The 21,767-nt window shown below is 46.4% G+C and overlaps 1 protein-coding gene across 1 annotated transcript; it reads right to left on the reverse strand.

The window, feature by feature from the left end:
* Window positions 1-13,002: 13,002 nt before the first annotated feature.
* Window positions 13,003-18,038, reverse strand: ZCCHC3 (zinc finger CCHC-type containing 3). Its single transcript, XM_027623675.2, has one exon. It carries the CDS (start codon window positions 15,723-15,725, stop codon window positions 14,505-14,507), a length of 1,221 nt encoding a protein of 406 aa, XP_027479476.1. The 5' UTR covers window positions 15,726-18,038; the 3' UTR covers window positions 13,003-14,504.
* Between the last annotated feature and the right edge of the window lie 3,729 nt (window positions 18,039-21,767).

Here is a 21,767-nt window from a genome sequence, read left to right on the forward strand (position 1 = left end):
CTCCCCCCTCTCATGTGCTCTCTCTCTGTCTCAAGTAAATAAATAAAAATCTTAAAAAAATAAATAAAATAAAATAAAAAGATTTTCATTTATTTATTTGAGAGAGAATGAGAGTGAGAGAGATCACAGAGGGAGAGGGAGAAGCAGACTCGCCACTAAACAGGGAGCTTGATGTGGGGCTTGATCCCAGGACCCTGACATCATGACCTGAGCTGAAGGCAGCCACTTAAACAACTGAGCCATCCAGGCGCCCCCCAAAAGTCATTTTTTTTAAATAGGCACAAAAGGCAAAACTAGAGAGATAGTAAAAAGACCTGTGCTTGTCAGGGTTTGAGGGAGAGAGGGCTGAATAGGTGAAGCACAGAAGACTTTTTTAGGGTGATAAAACTCTTCTGTACAATCCTGTAATGGTGAATACATTATGCATTTGTCAAAACCCATAGACGTGTACAACACAAGGAGTAAATGCTAATGCATGAGAATTTTTAAAAAATCATTTGAAGCATCTGGAGAACCTCAAGATGGAATGCAGAATGCAATGAAACAATCAAACTGTATTAGAACTGTATGAAATAATCCCACTGAAGAGGGTGGGAAAAGGGTGCTGACTTAAGTAACTTTAGAAATGAATGGATCCTGTAAAACTAAAAGCAAAAGAAAGTGTGCAGAAGCACTGCACTCTAGTTGGTAAAGTTTCCCACATGGGTATGGGTCAACAATGCTGATACTGGCGTATAGGTACACTGGAATTGAACAATTAGGTAAATGGATGATGGATAGTGGGAGCCAGGTTTCTCACCGTTGGAGTGGGAATTTACAGATAAGCAAAGAGAGAAGACTATAATGACTCATGTGGTAATGGATTAGAGTTGGAAATATAAATATGAACTCATGGGTGCCTGGGTGGCTAGATGGTTAAGCGTCTGCTTTCGGCTCAGGTCATGATCCCAGGATCCTGGGATCGTGTCCTGCGTCGGGCTCCCTGCTCCTTGGGAGCCTGCTTCTCCCTCTGCTTCTCTCTCTCCCTCTCTCTCCCTCTGTCTCTCATGAATAAATAAATAAAATCTTTAAAAAAAATAAATAAATATGAACTCATGTTTAGTTTAATATAGATACACATGGTTATATACAGAAATATTTATAGATAGTGTTTACACACAGGTTAGTATATATACACATAAATTTCTTCTGTTAGTTGAGAAGGCTTAAAAGAAATGACACTTCAGTAGCAATGAGCACACTTAGCATCCAGATCTTGGCTTCTTTTTTTTTTTTAAGATGTTATTTATTTATTTGACAGAGAGAGACAGCGAGAGAGGGAACACAAGCAGGGGGAGTGGGAGAGGGAGAGGTAGGCTTCCTACAGACCAGGAAACCCGATGTAGGGCTTAATCCCAGGACCCTGGGATCATGACCTGAGCCAAAAGCAGACACTCAACAACTGAGCCACCCAGGTGCCCCCAGATCTTGGTTTCTAATACCATTCTCCAATGGGAAGAATCAGGGCTTTTGAGAAACGGCTGATTCTAGACTGGGGCAGGAAATATGAAAGATAAGCCTGGGGCATCATATAGTGCCAGAAAGAAGGAAGTGCCCAAGAACAACAACAAGAAAAAGAAAGGACGCACAAAGATTGGGTTATGTCAAAGGGACACAGGAGGTAACTAAAAGAGCTCCCAAAAGACAAAGCTGGAACACTTTGAGCGAAAAATTAAGTAGCATTGAGTACTTTAAGTATAAAATAAATATCTATGAGTCTATACTAATATAAATAAATAACCGAATAAATAAATAGAAAAGACAAATCTTCACTGCAAAAAAAATTCCAAATAACTTATGTAGCTACTCTACCCTCAAGGGCATGGAATATAACTCCCCACAGGTGTGGGCTGAGCATAGTCACTTCCTTCCAAAGAGGACAGCATGAAAAAGGGTAAAAGAAAAGTAACTTTCCAGTGGAGAAACCTGACAAACTCCTCTTCAGCCAGGTAGTCAAGGTGATAAGTCATGTTGATGTCTGACAAAATGCCAGAGCCCAGAGGAACCAAGGGGTTATAAGATAAATGAGATCCCATGCTGGATGGGATCCTGGCATAGAAAGAAGACATCAGGTAAAAACTAAGGAAATCTGAATAAGCTATGAACTTTAGCTACTAGTAATGTATCAGTATTGGTTTATTAATTGTAACAAATTTATCGTGTTAATATAAAATGTTAATGGAGGAAACAGGGTAGGTGGGGGGTAAAGAACTTTGTATTATCTTCACAATTTTTCTATAAATGTAAAACTGTTCTAAAAAATAAAGTTTATTTTTGGGGCACCTGGGTGGCTCAGTTGGTTAAACGCTGCACTCTTGATCTCAGGGTCCTGAGTTCAAGCATTGCGTTGGGCTCCAACGCTGGGCATGGAGCCTACTTTAAAAAAATTAAAAAAATAAAAAATAAAATAAAATAAAGTTTAGTTTTAAAAAATGACATAAGGTCTTAATTACTTATTTTTTTTTGTAAAGATTTTATTTATTTGACAGAGAGAGACACAGTGAGAGAGGGAACACAAGCAGGGGGAGAGGGAGAGGGAGAAGCAGACTCTCCGCTGAGCAGAGAGTCTGACGCGGGGTTCTATCCCAAGATCCCGGGATCATGACCTGAGCCGAAGGCAGACGCCTAAGGACTGAGTCACCCAGGCGCCCCGACATAAGGTTTTAAATACACATTTAGTTTATTTAGACTTTAGAATGTCAAAGCCATTACACAACCTACTTTGAAAATGGAATTTCTTCAATGGAGTAAAATAAATATTCATTTATCCTACAGTTTTACTGTGTTTTGAATTCAGGCAGGAGTTAAACTAAAAGTCAGCTACCAGTTACTTAGGTCAATGTCTCATGAATTCAGCATCAAAAGCTCAGCATCTTTAATTTGTATGTATTTGAAATACAAACAAGGAAAGCTGACTGGTTCCTTGATCATTTTAAATTAAATGAAAATACGTATAATGAAAGAAATCCACATAGAGCAGATATCATCCCCATTGCCTGCACTTTCATTGCCTCAAATTGTTTAGTACAGAATGACATATATTGTTATGTAATTGGAACAATTTTGTTCTCCTTAAATAAAATACCAGCCAAAGATCATTCCGGCTGCAACTGACAGAAGCGTTACTACTAGTTCCTTCTAATTTAGAGAATTCCTTTTTTTTTTTTTTTTTAATCGAGTCTTGTTTCTACATTAAAGCTAAATGGAGAGCGGGGTCGAAGCTCATTGGTGGTGTGCCTGGGCCGAGGGCAGGGCTCTAAGCCATTGGTGGGCTGCCGGCAGCGGCGACCGGGCGGGGGCGCCTGGGATGGAGCTCGGAGCCCATTGGCTGCGTCGCTGGAGGATGGTGTAATGGACCGCCAAGGCCTGTGCAGCCGGTTTCTACGGCAACGGAGGCTTGAAAGAACCACTCAGATTTCGGCGTTCGCCCCCAACTCCCCCTTCCGGAGGGGGCAGGGCGGCCTGGATTTGAGGGCCCGAGAAGGAGGCGTGGGGGCTGGGAGTTAAGGGGACAGGGCCTTCCTCCGACCAAAGCTACCTAGCGAAGCAACATTGGAACCGGTTCGAGGAACCCGGGCTGCGTGCTCAGTGGGGAAAAAAAAAAAAATCAGCCAAGCAGAAAGCCGTAAAGAAGAAAGAGAAAAATGACATAAAATTCCATCTTCCCCTGATTTTTTCATTGGTAATGTTTTGCATGTGAACGAGCACAAAGCCTGGCACAGAGTAGGAACTCAGTATTTAATGGAAGGGAGGAAGGAAGAGAAAGGGGAGACGGAGGGAGGATCCATGATGTGGGCAACGTGGCGTGAGACAAAGTGCCCGCCCTACTGGGCTGAAATTCCACAGACAGACCCCGAGAACTGATGGGAGTATGACGGCCTTGAAAGGAGAGAGGGGTCGCCGGTGCGCGGGCACCGGGCGGGGTGGAGGGGGCGGCAGGCAGGATCGTGACTGGATATTTGGAAGACCTGACTCTGCAGTAAGGCTCCTTGGGTTCACATTCCCGCTGGCTCTGCCCCTCGCCAGCTGCCAGGGCTCCAGCTCTCCAGATCCCAGTGTCTTTGTGTTTGGGGAATAATAATACTTCACCGAGTTGGTGTCAGAACTGAGTTGAGATAATGCATGTCAAGTTCTTAGTACAATGCCTGAAACATCCTAAACGTGCAATCACCAGCAGCTGTTTTCATAATTGAAGAGGGGTGGGATCCGCCTAGGTGGAGAGAATGGGGCGCTTATATGGTTACCGGGTAAGGAGGGAGGAGGGGGGAGCTGTGTGGAAATCCTACAAAAGAGACCAGTTTGGATGTCATAGAGAAAATCATGGGAGATGATAGCCAGAGGGCAAACAAGAGAAAAGTAAGGAGGGTAGCTACTGTTCGCTGAGGGCCTGGCACCCTGCCAAGCCCTTTGCATGAATTGTTTCATTTCATTTCCTCACCATCCCTGATGAGGCAGTTATCATTAAACTCATTTTTTCTGGTAAGAAAACCGGCCCAGAGAGGTTATGTGGTTTGTCTGAGCAAAGAAATGACACAACCAAACGAGGCATTTGTGGGGGCTGGGACAAGAGTACAATTGGAGGTCCATAGGTCTCTAAATAGAAGTTATACATCAATGTAATGTGCTGAATGAAATACGTTTTCTTTTTATTCTTGACGAATATACCCTCAGAAAAACCTGGAAGGCCAGGTTCGAATTAGAATTCCAGGACCCCTGGAGTTCTGTACCAGAATGTGTTGGCCTAAGGAGAGCTACTGGATCCTGCGTCCTGCCCTTGTTCAGCTCCCTCGCATCCCATCAGTGAGGGACTCAGTGTGCATGAGTGGACAATCCAGCCCCCACATCCAAGCTGTCTCTTGCAAACAGCTACTTTGAGAACTAAGCCTCAGGTCTATAAGGTGTGCATTAGGCGGTGTAGTTTACCCTCCGCTGAGATGGACCTAGGGATGAGACCCATGAAGGCTCTGTAAATGAGCGTAGGGATATTTTGGAAGGGGATTCTGGGGTCTCAGGAAATGTTCTAGAAAGGGAGGACACAAACTCGGGTGGGCAGTTCCTCTAGGACCTACAGAATTCTCGCTCTACCTCCTGGGGAGGAGAAATCAGGTCTCAGGGCAAAGGCTACTCTCGCCAGTGATGATGAGGGAGCGTTGAAGCCGGGTATTTGGAATCCAGGAAGCTGGTGCTGTCTCCTGGGCCTCATTGTGCCAGGAGACATGCAGGCTGTCTCAGTGATAGACCCTCAGAGAACTTGGGGAGGATGGGCCTGACCTCTCAGGCTGAAGGAAACTATTAAAGCTGAGAACACTGAAGGAGTATATTAGCTTTTTTAAAGATGAAGGAAGAAGCCCTTTTTCAGTATAGAATCAGTGCAGGTGTGCTAAGGGATATTTTGAGTATCATTAAAGAAGGACAAGTAGAGGGGTGCCTGGGTGACTCAGTTGGTTAGGCGTCCATTCTGTTAGTGATCTCAGGGTGGCAAGATTGAGCCCCTCGTCCAGGCCCTGACTCAGGCTCTGTGCTCAGCTGGGAGTCGGCTTGAGATTCTCTCTCCCACTCCCGCTCCCTCTCCCTCTGCCCCTCCCCGCCCCCCCCCCGCCACTTTCTCTCTCTCTCAAATAAATGAATAAATGTTTTTGTTTGTTTGTTTTTAGAGAGAGAGAGTGTATGGGGGGAGGAGCAGAGGGAGAGGGACAAGCAGACTCCCCGCTGAGCATGGAGCCTGATATGGGGCTCTATCCCAAGACCCCGAGATCGTGACCTCAGAGGAAACCAAGAGCCAGACACTCCACCAACTGAGCCACCCAGGCACCCCAATAAATAAATCTTAATAAAAAAGGACAAGTAGACACAATGTCTTGATCTGTAACCTCAGCTAAGTAATTTCTAGATCATTCATGCAAATGAATACTTAATGGGCTTTTACTATATACCACACACAGTGCTAAATGGTGGGCTACAACCAAGAGCAAAAAAGTCATGGTCCCTGCCCTCTGGGCTCAAAATTGAGAGATAGAGACAGATATTATTAAAGCCATGACCTAAATAAACCTATCATTGTACTTGCAAGGAGCTGCTGGAAGGAGGGGACAGTGTAAGAGGGTCTGGTCTAGAAGGTTAGGGAAGGCTGCAATTAGGAAGTGCATTAGAGCTGAGCACCAGGAAAGGTAAGAGTTAACCATGGGTGAATTCCAGGAATGACGAGCAGGAGCCCAGCCAGGGTGAGGGGGTGAGGCCCAGAAGAGGCAGGGCTCTAGCAGGGCCTGGAGGGCCCCAGGGAGGACACAAAGTCTTTGAAGGTCTTTAAACTGGGGAGTAATGTGATCAAATTTCATTCTGGGGACTGTTGTCCTGGACTGAAGGAGACCAAGCTAGGAAGCAGGGAGACCAGTGAGTTCGCTGCTCTAGAGTCTTAAACTTTCCCATCAAAATTTCTTATTTTGAAAGATAGAGGAAAGGGATTCCAGTCTCTGCAGAGTCTACAGGAATTTCTTTGAAGTCTTATGTTGTATTTTGCATTTTTTTTTTATTTTTTTGCCAGAAATAACACATGAAATAATTAAAACAAAACAAAACCTCCAGGGATATACTGTAGAAAATAAGTTTTCCTTTCATCCCACACCCCAAACATCCAGTTCTTCTCAGAAGCTACAATAGTTGGGGCACCCGGGTAGCTCAGTTGGCTAAGCAGCTGACTGTTAATTTTGGCTTGGGTCATGATCTCTGGATCCTGAGATCAAACCCCCAGTCGGGCTCCCCCAGAGTCTGCTTGGGGATTCTCTTTCCCTCTGTCCCTCCTGCCCCCACACATGCATGCTCTCTCTCTCTCTCAAATAAATAAATTTAAAAAAAAAAGAAACTACAACAGTTACCAATTTTATTAATAGCCTTCCAGTATTATTCTATATATAAATAAGTATATGTACATATTAATTCCATAATTTTAAAATATGTGTATCAAATCTGCCTTCAGCTGATTTGATTTGTACATTTTAAATATCTTACAATTTTATTGCCAATTATAACTCACTAAAAAATGGAAAAGTTAAAGTTAGAAATTTTAAACAGTAACATACCATATCTTGCTTTGTTCACTTTATTTTCTTTTAAAGATTTATTTATTTATTTGAGAGAGAGAGAACGAGGGGAGGGGCAGAGGAAGAGGGAGAGAATCCTTAAGCAGACTCCCTGCTGAGGACTAGAGCTGGAAGCTGGGCTCGATCCCAGGACCCTGAGATCACGACCCCAGTGAAACTAAGAACCAGATGCTCAACCAACTGAGCCATCCAGGCACCTCACTTTGTTCACTTTGAAATACATCTTAGAGAGCATTCTGCATTAATATATACAGAACTGTTCTTTATTTTTTATTTTTTCTTAAAGATTTTATTTATTTATTTGACAGAGACAAAGTGAGAAAGGAACACACGCAAGGGGAGTGGGAGAGGGAGAAGCAGGCTTCCCGCGGAGCAGGGAGCCTGATGCGGGGCTTAATCCCAGGACCCTGGGATCATGACCTGAGCTGAAGGCAGACGCTTAATGACTGAGCCACCCAGGCGCCCCCAGAACTGTCCTTTAAACAGCTATATAATGTTCCACTATCTAGTTACCTATTGATAGACAGTCAGGCTTGTTTCTAGCCCTTAGTACCCCTAGTAATTCTTCAGTGGACATCCTGGTACACTGGTATTGTGCACATGTCCAAGTTTAGCTATAGATTCATTTCCTATAAGTGAATGCTGTGTTAAAGATTATGTGAATTTTAAATTTTGACAGAACATGCCAAACTGTTTTCCAAAAATGTTAGTCCATGTTTTATTTTATTTATTTATTTATATAGGGGGGCTGCGCAGAAGGAGAGAGAGAGAATCCCAAGCAGGCTCCACGCCCAGCTCAGAGCCTGACTCGGGGTGGGTCCCACAACCCCGAGATCATGACCCTAGCCAAAATAAAGAGTCAGATGCTCAACAGACTGAGCCACCCAGGCTCCTCCCATGTTTTACTTTAAAGTTCTGTAAAGTTTGCTTTCTCCTCCATATTATATCTGTGTTTATTTTCATAAAACATGTCTTCCTCCAAATAGTCTCAGTCAGGTTGAAAATCCAGTCAGTGGCACTGTATGGACCCACTGGCTTTGCACATGTCTGGTGTACACTCTCATGAGACTCCACCTTAAACTTGGTATAATCTGAGCCCTGTTCACCCATAGCTTCCTCTTGTACCGCTCCACCCTCCGCCATACTGAACTCCTTCTGCTTGCTCTGTGTTGGCCATACCTGGAGTTGACATGCATAGATGTAATGGGCACTCTGGCTGAGAATGAGGTCCCAAAGGAGCCCAGGAGCCTCTTGTGAAAGGACTTGGATGCCAGGCTGACTCCCTAGAGCAATAGGGAGCCCCAGAGGGAGTGTCGGAGCACTGGGCATTTTAGGAAGATTATTTGTTCCTTGGTCTGCCTCCTGTTGTCATCACTCTGCCTCTAAAAGTCCCTCACCAGTGACCTCCCCATTACTCAGTCCAAGGGGCACTCTTCTTTCTTTATACATAAGTACATATATGCATATGTCTGATGGCCACAATATAAAATGTCTACCTTATTGTGGGATGTGGGTAAAGAGTTTGAAGGCCATTGCTATAGGAATCCTGTTTCTTTCTCTAGCCCAGAACTCTCCTTAGAATTTAAGACCTGTGTTAAGCCACCTATTCCATAACTTCCCTTAGACATTCTTTATGTCCCAAATCTGACTCAAGACCTTCATCTCAAACTTGGATTTTCTCCTCTGTTCTGCATCTCAGGGACTGGACCGACCATCTATCCAACTGCAGAAGCTGGAAACCTGGGAATCATCTTTGGTGCTTACACGTCCCCCAGCCCATGTCTAAGTCTTGCTGATTTAAACTCCTAAATATATCTCTTTACCTTGACTACTTTTCTATGTCCATCTTCACCATCCAGGTCCAAGGTGCCCTCATCACTCACCTGGGGAAATTGGCTTTCTTTATGCTTTTTTTCTTTTTTAAGATTTTATTCAGGGGCGCCTGGGTGGCTTAGTCGTTAAGCGTCTGCCTTCGGCTCAGGTCATGATCCCAGGGTCCTGGGATCGAGCCCCACATCAGGCTCCCTGCTCAGCGGGAAGCCTGCTTCTCCCTCTCCCACTCCCCCTGCTTGTGTTCCCTCTCTCGCTGTGTCTCTCTCTGTCAAATAAATAAATAAAATCTTTAAAAAATAATAAGATTTTATTCATTTGAGAGAGAGCAAGCGAGAGAGAGCACAAATGGGTGGAGGGACAGAGGGAGAGAGAAGCATACTCTCTGCTGAGCATAGAGCCCAATATGTGGGGCTCAATCCCAGGACCCCAAGATCATGACCTGAGCTGAAGTCAGCTGCTTAACTGACTGGCATCCCCTGGTACCCCTGCCCTTCTTTATATTTGGGCTCCTGCTGACCCATTTCTACAAAGCATCCTGAATTATCTTATATTTTATTTTTATTTTTTATTAAGCAGGCTCCATGCCCAGCATGGAGCCCAACACAGGGCTTGAACTCACGCCCTTGAGATCAAGACCTGAACTGAGATTAAGAATCAGATGCCTAACCACCTGAGCCACCCATGTGCCCCCTGAATTATCTTTTAAAAATACAACCCTGATCATGTCTCTTCCTCGCTTAAAAATCTTTCAATGGTTCCTCATCATCATTCTTAGACTCAAATTCTAAACATGGCTGACCAAACCCCCAGGATCTTCAGCCTCATTTTGTACCATTGTCTCCCTTCTCTCTCTGCACTGGCCACACTAGCTGTTCTGGATAGGGTTGGTTAGTTGGCAGACGGCATCCATTCCCACTGTTTTTTGTTTTTTAACTCTACCCCAGAAGTGGGGCTTGAACTCAAGACCCTGAGATCAAGAGTCACAGGCTCGGGATGCCTGGGTAGCTCAGTCGGTTACGCGTCTGCCTTCAGCTCAGGTCATGATCCGGGGGTCCTGAGGTTGGGTCCTCCTTGCTCAGTGGGGAGCCCGCTTCTCCCTCTGCCTGCCGTTCCCCCTGCTTGTGCTCTCTCTCCACCAAAAAAAAAAAAAAAAAAAAAAAAAAAAAACCTTAGAAAAAAAAGAGTCACAGGCTCATGGCTCATGGGGCTCTTGGCTGGCTCAGTAGGAAAAGCATACAATTCTTGATCTCGGGGTCGTGAGTTCGGACCCATGCGAGGTGTAGAGATTACTAAAATAAATAAAACTTAAAAGAAAAAGTCGCAGGCTCTATGGACTGAGCCAGCCAAGTGCCCTGATTCCCACTGTTTATGTGCCTTCCTGTGCTCACATACTGGAAAGCTAAAACACTTCCTGACTCCCCTGCAGCAAGTAGATACATTTGCATGAGGTTTGAAGGTGGAAGTAAGGCAGGAGTCAAATAGTTTCGGCTGTTTCTGCTAAGTAAGGTTGTGGAGACACGTGTGTCCTGTCTCTGGCTTCAAAAACTCATTTCATTGTCCTGGCAGTAGACATGGCAGTGGCCTTCTGATCCCGGCAGCCTGTCCTTGGATGGTAGCTTCAGTAGTGTGTCCTCAAACTCAACCCTTCCAGTGATGGCTTCCTGGCTCCTTTCTAGGAGAGGTAGCAGCTCCTGTAGTAGGTTAGTTCAGTAGTATTCTAGGAGTCATTCCTAATACCCAACTTAGGCCCCATCACTTTCTTCAATACCTACAGTGGTTTCTGTTTCTAAACCTGGACTTTTACACTGGGCATTTGGTTTCTAGAATCGGCCATGGCTCGCTCCTCTCAGCATAGGGTTGTTATACTTGTTATCCCTTTTGCGGAGGCTAATATACTCTTGTCGCCTGTTAACCCCCAACACCATCTCTCAATTAACTCCTCATAGATTTTCTTGACCTCAGTTCAGACGTTTTTTCTGGGAAGTTATCCCTGACCTCCAAGACCAGATCAATCTCTGTTTCTTTCAGTGCTTGATCATAGTTTGTAATTATGTCTTTGTGTGCCCCTAGAATTTGAGCCCCAGGGAACTTGACTCTTGCTGTATTCCATGCCTCGAGAGAGTTGGTGCTTAGTATACATGCTAAATAAGTGGATGGAATGGAGGTGGCCAGACTGGAGGGGGTCAGGACAAAATAAAGTCTCTTAAGTAACACCGACAGGCCCAACAGGCCTGGGGCCACCTCCTCTTGGCCTTTTCCCAAGCACATCTTTTGGTGACTCTACAGCCAGCCTGAAACGCTGTGTGCTCTGGCCTCCAGGTCTTTGCACAGGCTGTTTGTGCTGCTTGGACAGCTCGGCACTCTTCACATGACTTCTTCATCTTGCGGGTTTCAGTCATGACATCATCATCTCTTCCAGGAGACCTGTACTTCAGACAATATTATATTCTTTGTCTTTTTCAGAATATTTAAAAATACTTAATATTATTTTAAACACTGCTCTTCACTTATCTGCATCTCCCTCTGCAAGTAACTATCTCATTCCCGGGTGTATGCAAAATGCCTTGCAGGAGGGCTTGGCTCTAATGGCCCTCGTATCTGTTGAAAGCCCAATGAAAAGAATGTCAGTTAGCCAGCCTCAGTCTGGGGATCTCTGCATACTCCCTAGGAACCCATGAATAGTGAGGGATTGTAATTTGGGGGTTGCTAGATCAGGAGAGGAAGCTGGGGGAGGTTTGTTCCTTTCCAGCCCATGGCTCCGTCCCTACACTGCCAGGCAGGAGGCCCTGGAGCAGATCCTGTGGGGGATGGGCAGGGAAATAGTTTCTTCCTCTGCTCCCTTCAGGAGAGCTGGGGGGAGGGGGGAGGTGGGGGGAAGGGTAGAGAGAGGGAAGATTCCTTCCAAGGAGGCTCCTTGGCACAGTGCCTGCTTGGAGGGAAGGAGGGTATGATGAATGCATGATGAATGCAGGCTTTCTCCCCGCCTCCGGCCTGTGAAGGAGGGAAACCCAAGGCACAGAAGAGAGAGATAAGGGGGGAAGGGATCGAGCAGGGAAGGGTCTGTTTGCTTTGGGAGACAAGAATGAGGGGCTGAGCAGGCCTGGAAAGGCAGGACTCCTAAGAGCCAACCAGGCCTTGACTACACCTTATCAGTTCTGGAAATACCTCAAATCACTGAGTTAGAGAATCAAGACATTGAGAACTTTGGTTCTTAGGATTGGATCATTTTAACGTCTCAGAGCTGAAAATCCTTCAGTTGGTTGTGTCTGGGGTCTCAGAGCTGTGTCTGGGGCTGGCTTGGAGTGAGTCAGCTCTCTGGGAAGTTTCCTGGACTTTCTTCCTCCCTTAGTACCTGAAAAGATGGCATTTTTTAAAAAATATTTATTTGACAGACAGAGACAGCGGGAGACGGAACCCAAGCAAGGGCAGTGGGAAAGGGAGAAGCAGGCTTCCCGCGGAGCAGGGAGCTCCATGCGGGGCTCGATCCCAGGACTCTGGGATCATGACCAGAGCCGAAGGCAGACGCCCAACGACTTGAGCTACCCAGCCGCCCCAAGAGATGGCATTTTTAAAAGCCCATAAATACTTTGCATCCAATTCGTGGCATTTACTCTAAGATGATGAAGCTAACATCTTACTTCTGCCTTCCCCATTGTAATCTCCTGAGGCAAGAATCCATCTCTCTCATTTTAGTACCATTCAGAATTGTGGTCTCAAACCTGGCTGCCAATCAGAATTGTTTGGGGATGCTTACTAAAAAAATTCTCACTCACACCAGCGATTCTGAATCCTTGGAGCAAAGTTAGGGCTTAAAATTTGAGTTTTTACAATGTGCTAAGTGAGTGCGATGCATACATAGGGTTTAGGTAACAATTCCAAAGGGCCTGGCACAACACAGTAGGTGCTAAGCGTGGCCTGCAGGGGTTGGAAATGCTTTTGCAGGGTAAACAAATGATGTGTAGAAATATGGATTGAACTAGAGAGTCTGTGTACCCCAGCATCTTACACTTTGAAAAGAGATAGGGCAACGGTGTTAGCAATACAAAAGATAAATATTTATTCAGAACAAAACTTTTAACAATCGATTTTACATTCTAAGCCACAAGGAAATAGCAAAACATAATGCAAAGGAAAAACAAAAACTAAAAGAAAAGCAGCTGTCTTTTCTACTTTAACTCGGTAACACTTAGTTGACCCAATGCCCTCTTGCTTGACCTGTTTTGCAAGCAAATTTTAGAGTTAACAGCTTACTTATGATTCCAGGTTAAAATCACCTTTCTCCTGTGAGTCAGGAAGTTGTAGATGAGCTCCAGTTAGAGGCTTCTCTGGGGTTTCTAGCTATTGGGGCTAAGGTGCAAATGTAAACCTCTGGTAGGTTTCCTTATTTAGGAACACCCCCATTTCTAAGTGGTGGCAGTGAATGATGAAGGGTAAGGCCCCAAAGGACTTGGCACTTTAATCCAGATATGATACCTCACGGAGCAATGAGTACACCCTAGATTATGTTCCTTTGGCCCTTCCCTATCTCCCAAGTATTCAGAAGCCCCTGCTAAATCCCTTTCTGCTTCCTCCCCGAGATGATTTCTTAGCATTCCTCTGGGCTCATCATTCTGGAGAGATCAGACTTTCTGGGCCCTCAAGTGTTGAGGAAAATGTTGTGAAGTGTGAGAGGTAGTGGAATGAGCACCGGGCTTGGGGTCAGGGAACTCTACTCTAGGCTAGCTCTGGCACCAGACAGCTATGTGATTTTGACCCAGTCATTTAACCTCTCTGGGCCTGTTTCATCTGTTGGAAATCCAGGGGATTGGTCTAAACCAATTTTTAGGTCCTTTCCAGCAAGAAAATTCCAAATTCCATGATTCTGTGAAAAATGGCTTCTGAGCCACTGAACAGCTGTCCCAAAGTCCATGCTTTTTAATGCCATAAGAGAGGCCCTTGGCCACCATTCAGAGCTTATTGACTCAGATTACATACACTTCTAACAACAATGGTTTCACAAATTCTCAGACCACATAGATTAGAAGCAGCAAATTAAACGGGGAGGGGGGAAGAGCTGCAAAAAGTAGACACCCTGACAGAAGCCACAGTCAACTTCTCAATTCAACAAACACTGATGGAGTGCCTACCACGTGGTGGGCCCCGTACCTAGTGCTGGGGCATAAAGATGAGCAAGGCAGCCCAATGGATGAAAATCCCGGGAGAAGACAAGGCGTGGGGAGTAAAAAGTACAAAAAAACCCACACAAAAACCACACACAAAAACAAAAACAACCCAGATACAAAAACGAAAACAAAATTTTAAAAAGGGAGAGGCGACACATCTGCACGCTACAGTTCTCGGTGGTTACTGATGACAGAGTCACCAATTCGGAAAAGGCTGAAATGGAGTAAACTCGATTTAAGAAGGCAGAGAGAGATGTCTCTTGTAGGTTTAAAAAGATCTCCTTCGAAAACGTAAAAAATGGTTTAAAAAAAAGTTTTGGCACTTAAGAGGGGTAAGCTGGCTCTGTATTCACCCTGGCAGGCAGGCGGGTGTTCAGTGCCCAGCCACCCCGGTTAGCTGAGCTGCCACGGAATTGTGAACTGCTTTGGGACACTGGGCAAAGGCGTGTCCTCGCTTGCCACAGAGGTTACACACGATACCCTTCCGGCAGTAAGGGCTCAGGTGCCCCTCCTCCCCGCACCTGAAGCACCTGTCCTGCGTGCAGCTGCCACTCATGTGGGTCCGGGAACCACATTTAAAGCACGTCTTGGGCTGCCCCTTGTACCAGCTGTAGCCCCTCTCGGCCCCCAGGAAGAAGGCCCCCGGTAGGTGCCTGACCCCGCCCTCCCCCTGGCGCAGCTCGATCTCACACTTGTACTCCCCGGTCCAGATCCCAAACCTGTCGGTCACTTTCACGGGCACGGCCAGCACATCGCAGTGGCGCTTGAGCCAGGTCACGATGTCCTCCACGTCCACCGTCTCGTTCCGGAAGAGGATGAAGAGCGTCTTCAAGCTGGACTTGCTCCGCCCCAGCACCACAAAGTTCTCCCAGCAGTCCTCCTGCTCGCGCTTCTCCTCGTAGACGCGTAGGAACAGGGCCAGCTTCTCCGCCGAGCGGAAGCTCACGTCGAACTCGCGGCTGCCTGGGATCTGGATGACCGCGTAGATGTCGCTCGGGTCCATGCCGATGGAGCGCAGGATGAGCGCGCCCACAACGAAGTCCCGGGTCGGGCAGGCGCCCTCGTCTCCCTGGAAACAGATGCGCACCAGGAAGCGGCCCTTGCCCGGGCCCGCCGCGGGGCCCGTCGCCACTGCCTGCTCGTCCTGAGCGGGCCGCTCCGCCGCGTCCTCGGCTGCGCCAGGCCTGGCCGGGCCCGCCATGGCCGCCGCCGCCGCCTCGGCCTTCTTCCTCCGGCCCGCCTCGGCTGCACCCTTTTTCTTGCGGGGATCCGCCGCCTCGCCGGCTGGGTCTCTCCGCCGACCCTTCGGGTCCCCGCGGCCGGCCGGGGGGAAGTCGCCGAGGCCCGGCACCGCCAGGCCCGCGGCGGCGCCGAGCGCGCCGCCCACGCCGCTGCCTCCCTCCTCCTCCCGCCGCGACGGCCGCGACTCGCGGAACTCGCCCTTCTTCTCGGCCAGGTTCTTCACCACCTGGGCCCAGCCCATCTTCTCGCGGCCGCCCTCGGCCTCCTCGCCGCGAGCCGCGGGCCGCGCGGGTGGCAGGAGCTGCGGCCGCCCCCGCTTCCTTTCCTCCTCCGCGCCGCCGCCGGTGGCCATTTTACCTCCTTCCCAGCATCCTCCACTCGCTCCCGCAGCCAAAGGGCGCCCATCCGCGCGCCCGCCCGCCCGGGGCTGTGGGGGTTTGGTGGTTTTTTTTTTTTTTTTTTTTTTGAAATTCGACGCTTCTCTCCCCCGCCCCGCTGAAGGTGTTTACCCGCGGCGCGCCGCGGCGAGCGCCGGCCCGGAGCCCTCGGGTAACGGCCGAGCCTCGTGTCCGCCGGCGCGCTCCGGCCCCACCTCCTGGGCGCCGAGGCGGGATGCGCCGCTTGGAGCGCGTCCCTGTCCCCTGCGAGGCCTTGGCAGCCCCGGGTCACGCTCTCGAGGATTCGCTCTTTCGCAAGCGGTCCTCGATTTCATTCCGGCAGCATCACGAACGGCCCTCGGCCCTGAGGCGGGCCCGAGCTGAGGAAGATCTCGCCCATTTTGTTTTCTTTTCGATACCTTTTCTGTTTATCAGGAAACAAAACGAAACTAACTCTTCCTCTTCCCAAAGCACACGACAATGCGTTGTTTTTCCAGCGTTGGGTTATGGACATTTTCAAACACAGAGAAGGTTTAAAGAATTTTACCCTGTGGGTCTTTTACCTCTAACTTTGGACTATTTTAACTTTCTGTCAGAATTTTTACTATGCCTTGTCACACTACACCTCTATCCATAAGTCCTTATTTTTTGATACACCCCTAAGTAATACCGCATTTTTTTTTTTAAAGACTTCCATCATACTCATGATGACAATTATAATATATTGAGTTCTTCAGCGCCCGGTACTGTTCTAAGCACATTAGGACAATTGCAAGCTTTACCACATGGAATCTTCCAAAACCACGCTGTAATTACACCCATCTTACAGGAGGCAGGGGGCTTGGAGACAGGGTTAAAACACTCGGTGAAGTGGCAGAGTTAAAAGGCGACCGCGTGAAGCTGGCTTATATTTCTAAAATCGCTTGCTTCTGACATTGTGGATCAAGGCTGTCTGCATCAGACTCCCCAGAAAAATCTGGTTAACACGAAGATTCTCGGCTAAAGTTAGCGAGCGCTGGACAGAATTTCTGTTCCTCCTTCAAATGTCTCAACTGGAGCTTTGGAACAAAGCATTGATAAAATCTGGGTGTTTGAGGGGATGGGCTTAACAATACCCTTTGTTAGCTTTGTTTTCTTAACGCAAGTCTGTGCGTTTCAGGGTGCTTCAGTGACCATTGTGACTTTGGTGAAAGGAGAGGTGGAGATAGGGAGACCCTAGTGTCAATCTGACTGCTTTGAATCTCAACCTTGTCACATGGGGCCAATGACCTCAGTTTTCATAGCTTCAGTTTGCTCATCCATAACAAAGGGATATTAAGGTCTACTCTCAGAGGACTAATGTTGGGGTTCAAGGAGATAGCCTGTGTCAAAGAGCTTGGTCCACAGTGGGGTTTCCAGGAAAGGTCATTCTTCCTTCTGTTGGTGTTGGATTCTCTCCTATTTCTCTGCCATATCTTCTGGTTCTACTTAGCATTAAAGGAGTCCCTGTGAATTCTCTCGTCTTACAATCTTTCGCTTCACCCAGTTCCACATATTGGTCTCAGGGAAGCCGACATCTCCAACTCTTGTGCCATTTGGACCTTCCAATTCCCTCACATTATATAACCTCTGGCGTGCTTTCCTCCATCCCTTCTCTGCCACACATTCCCATGATCATACTCAGATCACTACCAGAAACATCAAACTCTTTGAGTCATGTAATCCACTCTTTTCTTCTTTCTGTTTGCCAGCTCACTGGGAGGACTTTTACAAAACCAAACAGAACCTATATAATTTAAAATAATCTCTTCCATTCCTCTTCCCTACCCTCCCACCCCAGGCAATATCATACAAATATCTACAGGATCAGGCAGGTACCTTAAATAAGAACAATGTGCTGGGTGAACTGGAGAGCACGTATTCTATCTGAAGGGGCAGTCGCAAGTCAACTCTAGCTAATTATTGCTCTCCATAAGAGCCCGCTATAGCCAGATACTCCAAATTCTAAAGAGAAAACCGAACTCTATTTTATTTATGGGAAGCATTCTTCCTTCTTCCATAAGGCTGTCTCAGCTATATTTGGGTCCTCTGTACAAAATTTAGAATCAGTCTACTAAGTTCCAGGAAACCATTTTTTGGGATTTCAATTGGAATTGCATTGAATTTGTACATAATTGCCATTTTATAATACTAAATTGCTCCATCTATAACCTCACTGGATGTCTCCTTTATTTAAGTCTTATTATTTTTATAAATTGCAATAACATTTTATAGTTTGGGAGGGGGTTGGGGGATGGGTTAGCCTGGTGATGGGTATTAAAGAGGGCACGTTCTGCGTGGAGCGCTGGGTGTTATGCACAAACAATGAGCCATGGAACACTACATCAAAAACTAATGATGTATGGTGATTAACATAACAATAAAAAATTTAAAAAAATTGCAATACCATTTTATAGTTTTCTTCATAAGGGTCTTGCATAATTAAACAAATTATTCCAAGGTACAGTATGGTTTGGTTGCTATTGTAAATAATATGTTTAGAAATTACATATTTGTTTCTGGTATTTAGAGGGAATACAATTGGGGCCCCTGGGTGGCTCAGTTGGTTAAGCATCTGCCTTGGCTCAGGTCAGGATCTCAGAGTCCTGGGATTACCCCGCATCCTGCATCGGGCTCCCTGCTCAGTGGGGAGCCTGGTTCTCCATCTCCCTCTGTCTGCCACTCCCCCTGCTTGTGCTCTCTGTCTCTTTCAAATAAATAAAATCTTTAAAAAAAATAAAGGGCATAGGGGCGCCTGGGTGGCTCAGTTGTTGGGTGTCTGCCTTCGGCTCCGGTTGTGATCCCAGTGTCCTGGGATCAAGCCCTGAATCGGGCTCCCTGCTCAGCAGGGAACCTGTTTCTCCCTCTCCCACTCCCCCTGCTGTGTTCCCTCTCTCTCTGTGTCTCTGTCAAATAAATAAATAAAAAATCTTAAAAATAAAGGGCATACAATTGAATTTTGTGTAGTAGCAACAATGCTGACATCTTTTAAAATTTCCAATGGTTTTTAGAATCACTTTGCTTTTCTGTGTTGATAGTCAATATGGTCTGAATAACGAAGGTTTTGCTCTTTATGTTCAGATCTTACACTTTTTTTTTTGTCTTACTGCACTAGCCAGGACCTCTCATATAACCAACATATAGTGGGCATTTTTGTTTTATTTCTGACTACAAAGAGATCTGTTTGTATTTTGAAAAGATTTGACTTGTGGATTGGGTTCTGGCTCCATCTGAAATTTTAGTAACAACATCTTGTATTGTAAGGTTTTGTTGATATATGTAGGGCCATTCCTTCCATCAATTCCATTTTTCTCAGGTCAAGTTTTGCAGATCCAAGATTTCTGTATTCTCTTTTGGTTATTTTTTGCTTTATTTCTTGTTGATTGTCATTGCCAGCAATTTTCCCTATGAGTTGGATAAAAGACTAAATCTTTATATTTATTTCTCAGTGGATTTCTTTTTTTTTTTAAGATTTTTTATTTATTTATTTGACAGAGGGAGACAGCGAGAGAGGGAACACAAGCAGGAGGAGTGGGAGAGGGAGAAGCAGGCTTCCTGCTGAGCAGGGAGCCCGATGCGGGGCTCGATCCCAGGACCCCGGGATCATGACCCAAGCCGAAGGCAGATGCCCAACGACTGAGCCACCCAGGCACCCCTCTCAGTGGATTTCTTTAAAAAATTATCAGCCATCCTCCTTAGCAGTGTTCCAGCAGTCAGACTGGCCTGTTGTGGAGATCACTGAACCAGGAGCTACAGGGGCCACGCAGGTACCCTGTGAACAGATCAGTCCAGATGGGCACTGGGGCCATCTACAGAGGGGAGCTTGACTTATTTCTGGCAAATTATTGCCACAGAAGGATATCAGAATTGGTCAGTTTGGCACCTCAGTCTAGGTTCTTATTGACAGACTTTTAGAATTGCACTTTTTTTTTTTTTTTAAGATTTTATTTATTCATTTGAGACACAGAGACAGAGAGAGAGAATGAGCAGGGGGAGAGGCAGAGGGAGAGGGAGAAGCAGACTCCCCACTGAGCCAGGAGCCTGATGTGGGGCTCCATCCCAGGACCCCAGGACCACGACCTGAGCCAAAGGCAGATGCCCAACCATCTGAGCCACCCAGGTGCCCCATGGAATTGCACTTTTAAAAAATGTATTTTATTTATTAAAAAAAATTTTTAAGGATTTTATTTATTTGAGAGAGTGAGAGAGAGAGCACAAGCTGGGGGAGGGACAGATTGAGCAGGGACTCAATCAGGTCATGGGATCATGACCTGAGCTAAAGGTAGGCACTTAACTGACTGTGCCACCCAGGCGCCCTACACTTTGTTTTAAAAAAAGATTTTATTTAGCTATTTGAGAGAGAGAGAGAGAGCAAGCAGGGGGAGGGGCCGAGGGGGACTGAGAGGAACAAGCTGACTCTGGAGCTACGTGTGGAGCCCAACCCAGGGCTCTTATCTCATGACCCTGGGATCGTGACCTGAGCCAAAACCAAGAGTCAGATGCTCAACCGAGTCACCCAGGCACCCCGGATTTGCACTTTTTTAAAAAAAAGCTAGTTAGCAGACTGTGGAGGAGGCACGATTTGAGATGCACCTTGAAAGAAGAAGCGGGTTTTGGAGCACAAGAGAGAAAAAAATCTGTGCGCCAGAATTTGGCAGGTAGGTCTCTCTGTCCTGCAATGTCATAGTCTGGGTGTGAGACCAGAAGTAGGTGTGTGTATGTGGGGTGGTGGTAGTAAGAAGTATGATTCCAGATGTACTTTGAAGGTATTGCTGACAGACTTGGATGTGCGATGAGAGGTGAATCAAAAGATGAATCAAGGGTGACTCCAGGAAGAGTGTTGCCATTTTGAGTTGGGGGAAAGAGTTGCATGTTAGAGTTGCCTATTAGGCACCCAAGTAGAGATGTTGAGTAGACGGTTGGATGTATGTGGCTGGAATTCAGTGGAGACCCTGGAGATATGAGTCTGGGAGGCATCCAGGTAGAGATGGCATCCGAAGTCACAAGACTGGAAGGGAACATGAATGGAGTGTGAGTGGATAGAGGAAAAGGGAGGGTGGGTCTGAGCCCTGAGACACTCCAATAATAAAGGGAGAAGAGGAAGAACCAGCAAAAGAGAGAAGGGGTCAGGAAGCCACTCAAGAGAGTGGTTTCCTGGGCACCAAGTTTAGAAAGTGTTTCAAGGAGGGAGTGATTCGCTCTGTCAAATGCTGCAGATAGGTCACGTAAGATGGGGATGGAGAAGTGACTGTGACGTTTAGCAAAGTGGAGGGCACTGGTGGCATTGACAAGGGCAGTTTTAGTGGAGAGGTAGAGAATGAAAGCCTGATTAAGAGGTGGAGAGGAATGCGCAACAGTAGACAAACCTCTCTAGGAGTTGTGCTGTAAGTGAAGCAGAAATGGCAGGTTGCTAGATGGGAAGTGGTCACTTTTTAAATTTTTAAAAAATTTTTATTTATTAATTTATTCTTTTTTTAATTTTATTTTTTAATTAATTTATTTTTAAAAAGATTTTATTTTTTTTTAAATTTTATTTATTTATTTGACAGAGACACAGCGAGAGAGGGAACACAAGCAGGGGGAGTGGGAGAGGGAGAAGCAGGCTTCCCATGGAGAGGGAGCCCGATGTGGGGCTCCTGGGATCATGACCTGAGCCAAAGGCAAACGCTCAACGACTGAGCCACCCAGGCGCCCCTAAAAAAGATTTTATTGACAGAGAGAGAGCACAAGCAGGGGGAGCGGCAGGCAGAGGGAGAGGGAGAAGCAGGCTCCCCACGAAGCAGGAAGCTTGATGGCATGTGGGGCTTGATGCAATGACCTGAGCTGAAGGCAGATGCTTAACTGCTGAGCCACCCAGGCGCCCCTGATCACTTTTTTTTTTAAAGATTTATTTATTTGAGAGAGAGAGAGAGAGCACATGAGAGGGGGTAGGGTCAAAGGGAGCAGACTCCCTGCTTTTTTTAATAGAAGAAATTAAAATATGTTGGTATACTGAATAA

The sequence above is a fragment of the Zalophus californianus genome, chromosome 8, assembly GCF_009762305.2.
Source record: "Zalophus californianus isolate mZalCal1 chromosome 8, mZalCal1.pri.v2, whole genome shotgun sequence".
Taxonomy (NCBI): Eukaryota; Metazoa; Chordata; class Mammalia; order Carnivora; family Otariidae; genus Zalophus; species Zalophus californianus.

Excerpts from the sequence above, each read along its gene's own strand:
- ZCCHC3 (XM_027623675.2), bottom strand. The coding sequence starts at position 15,725 with ATGGCCACCGGCGGCGGCGCGGAGGAGGAAAGGAAGCGGGGGCGGCCG.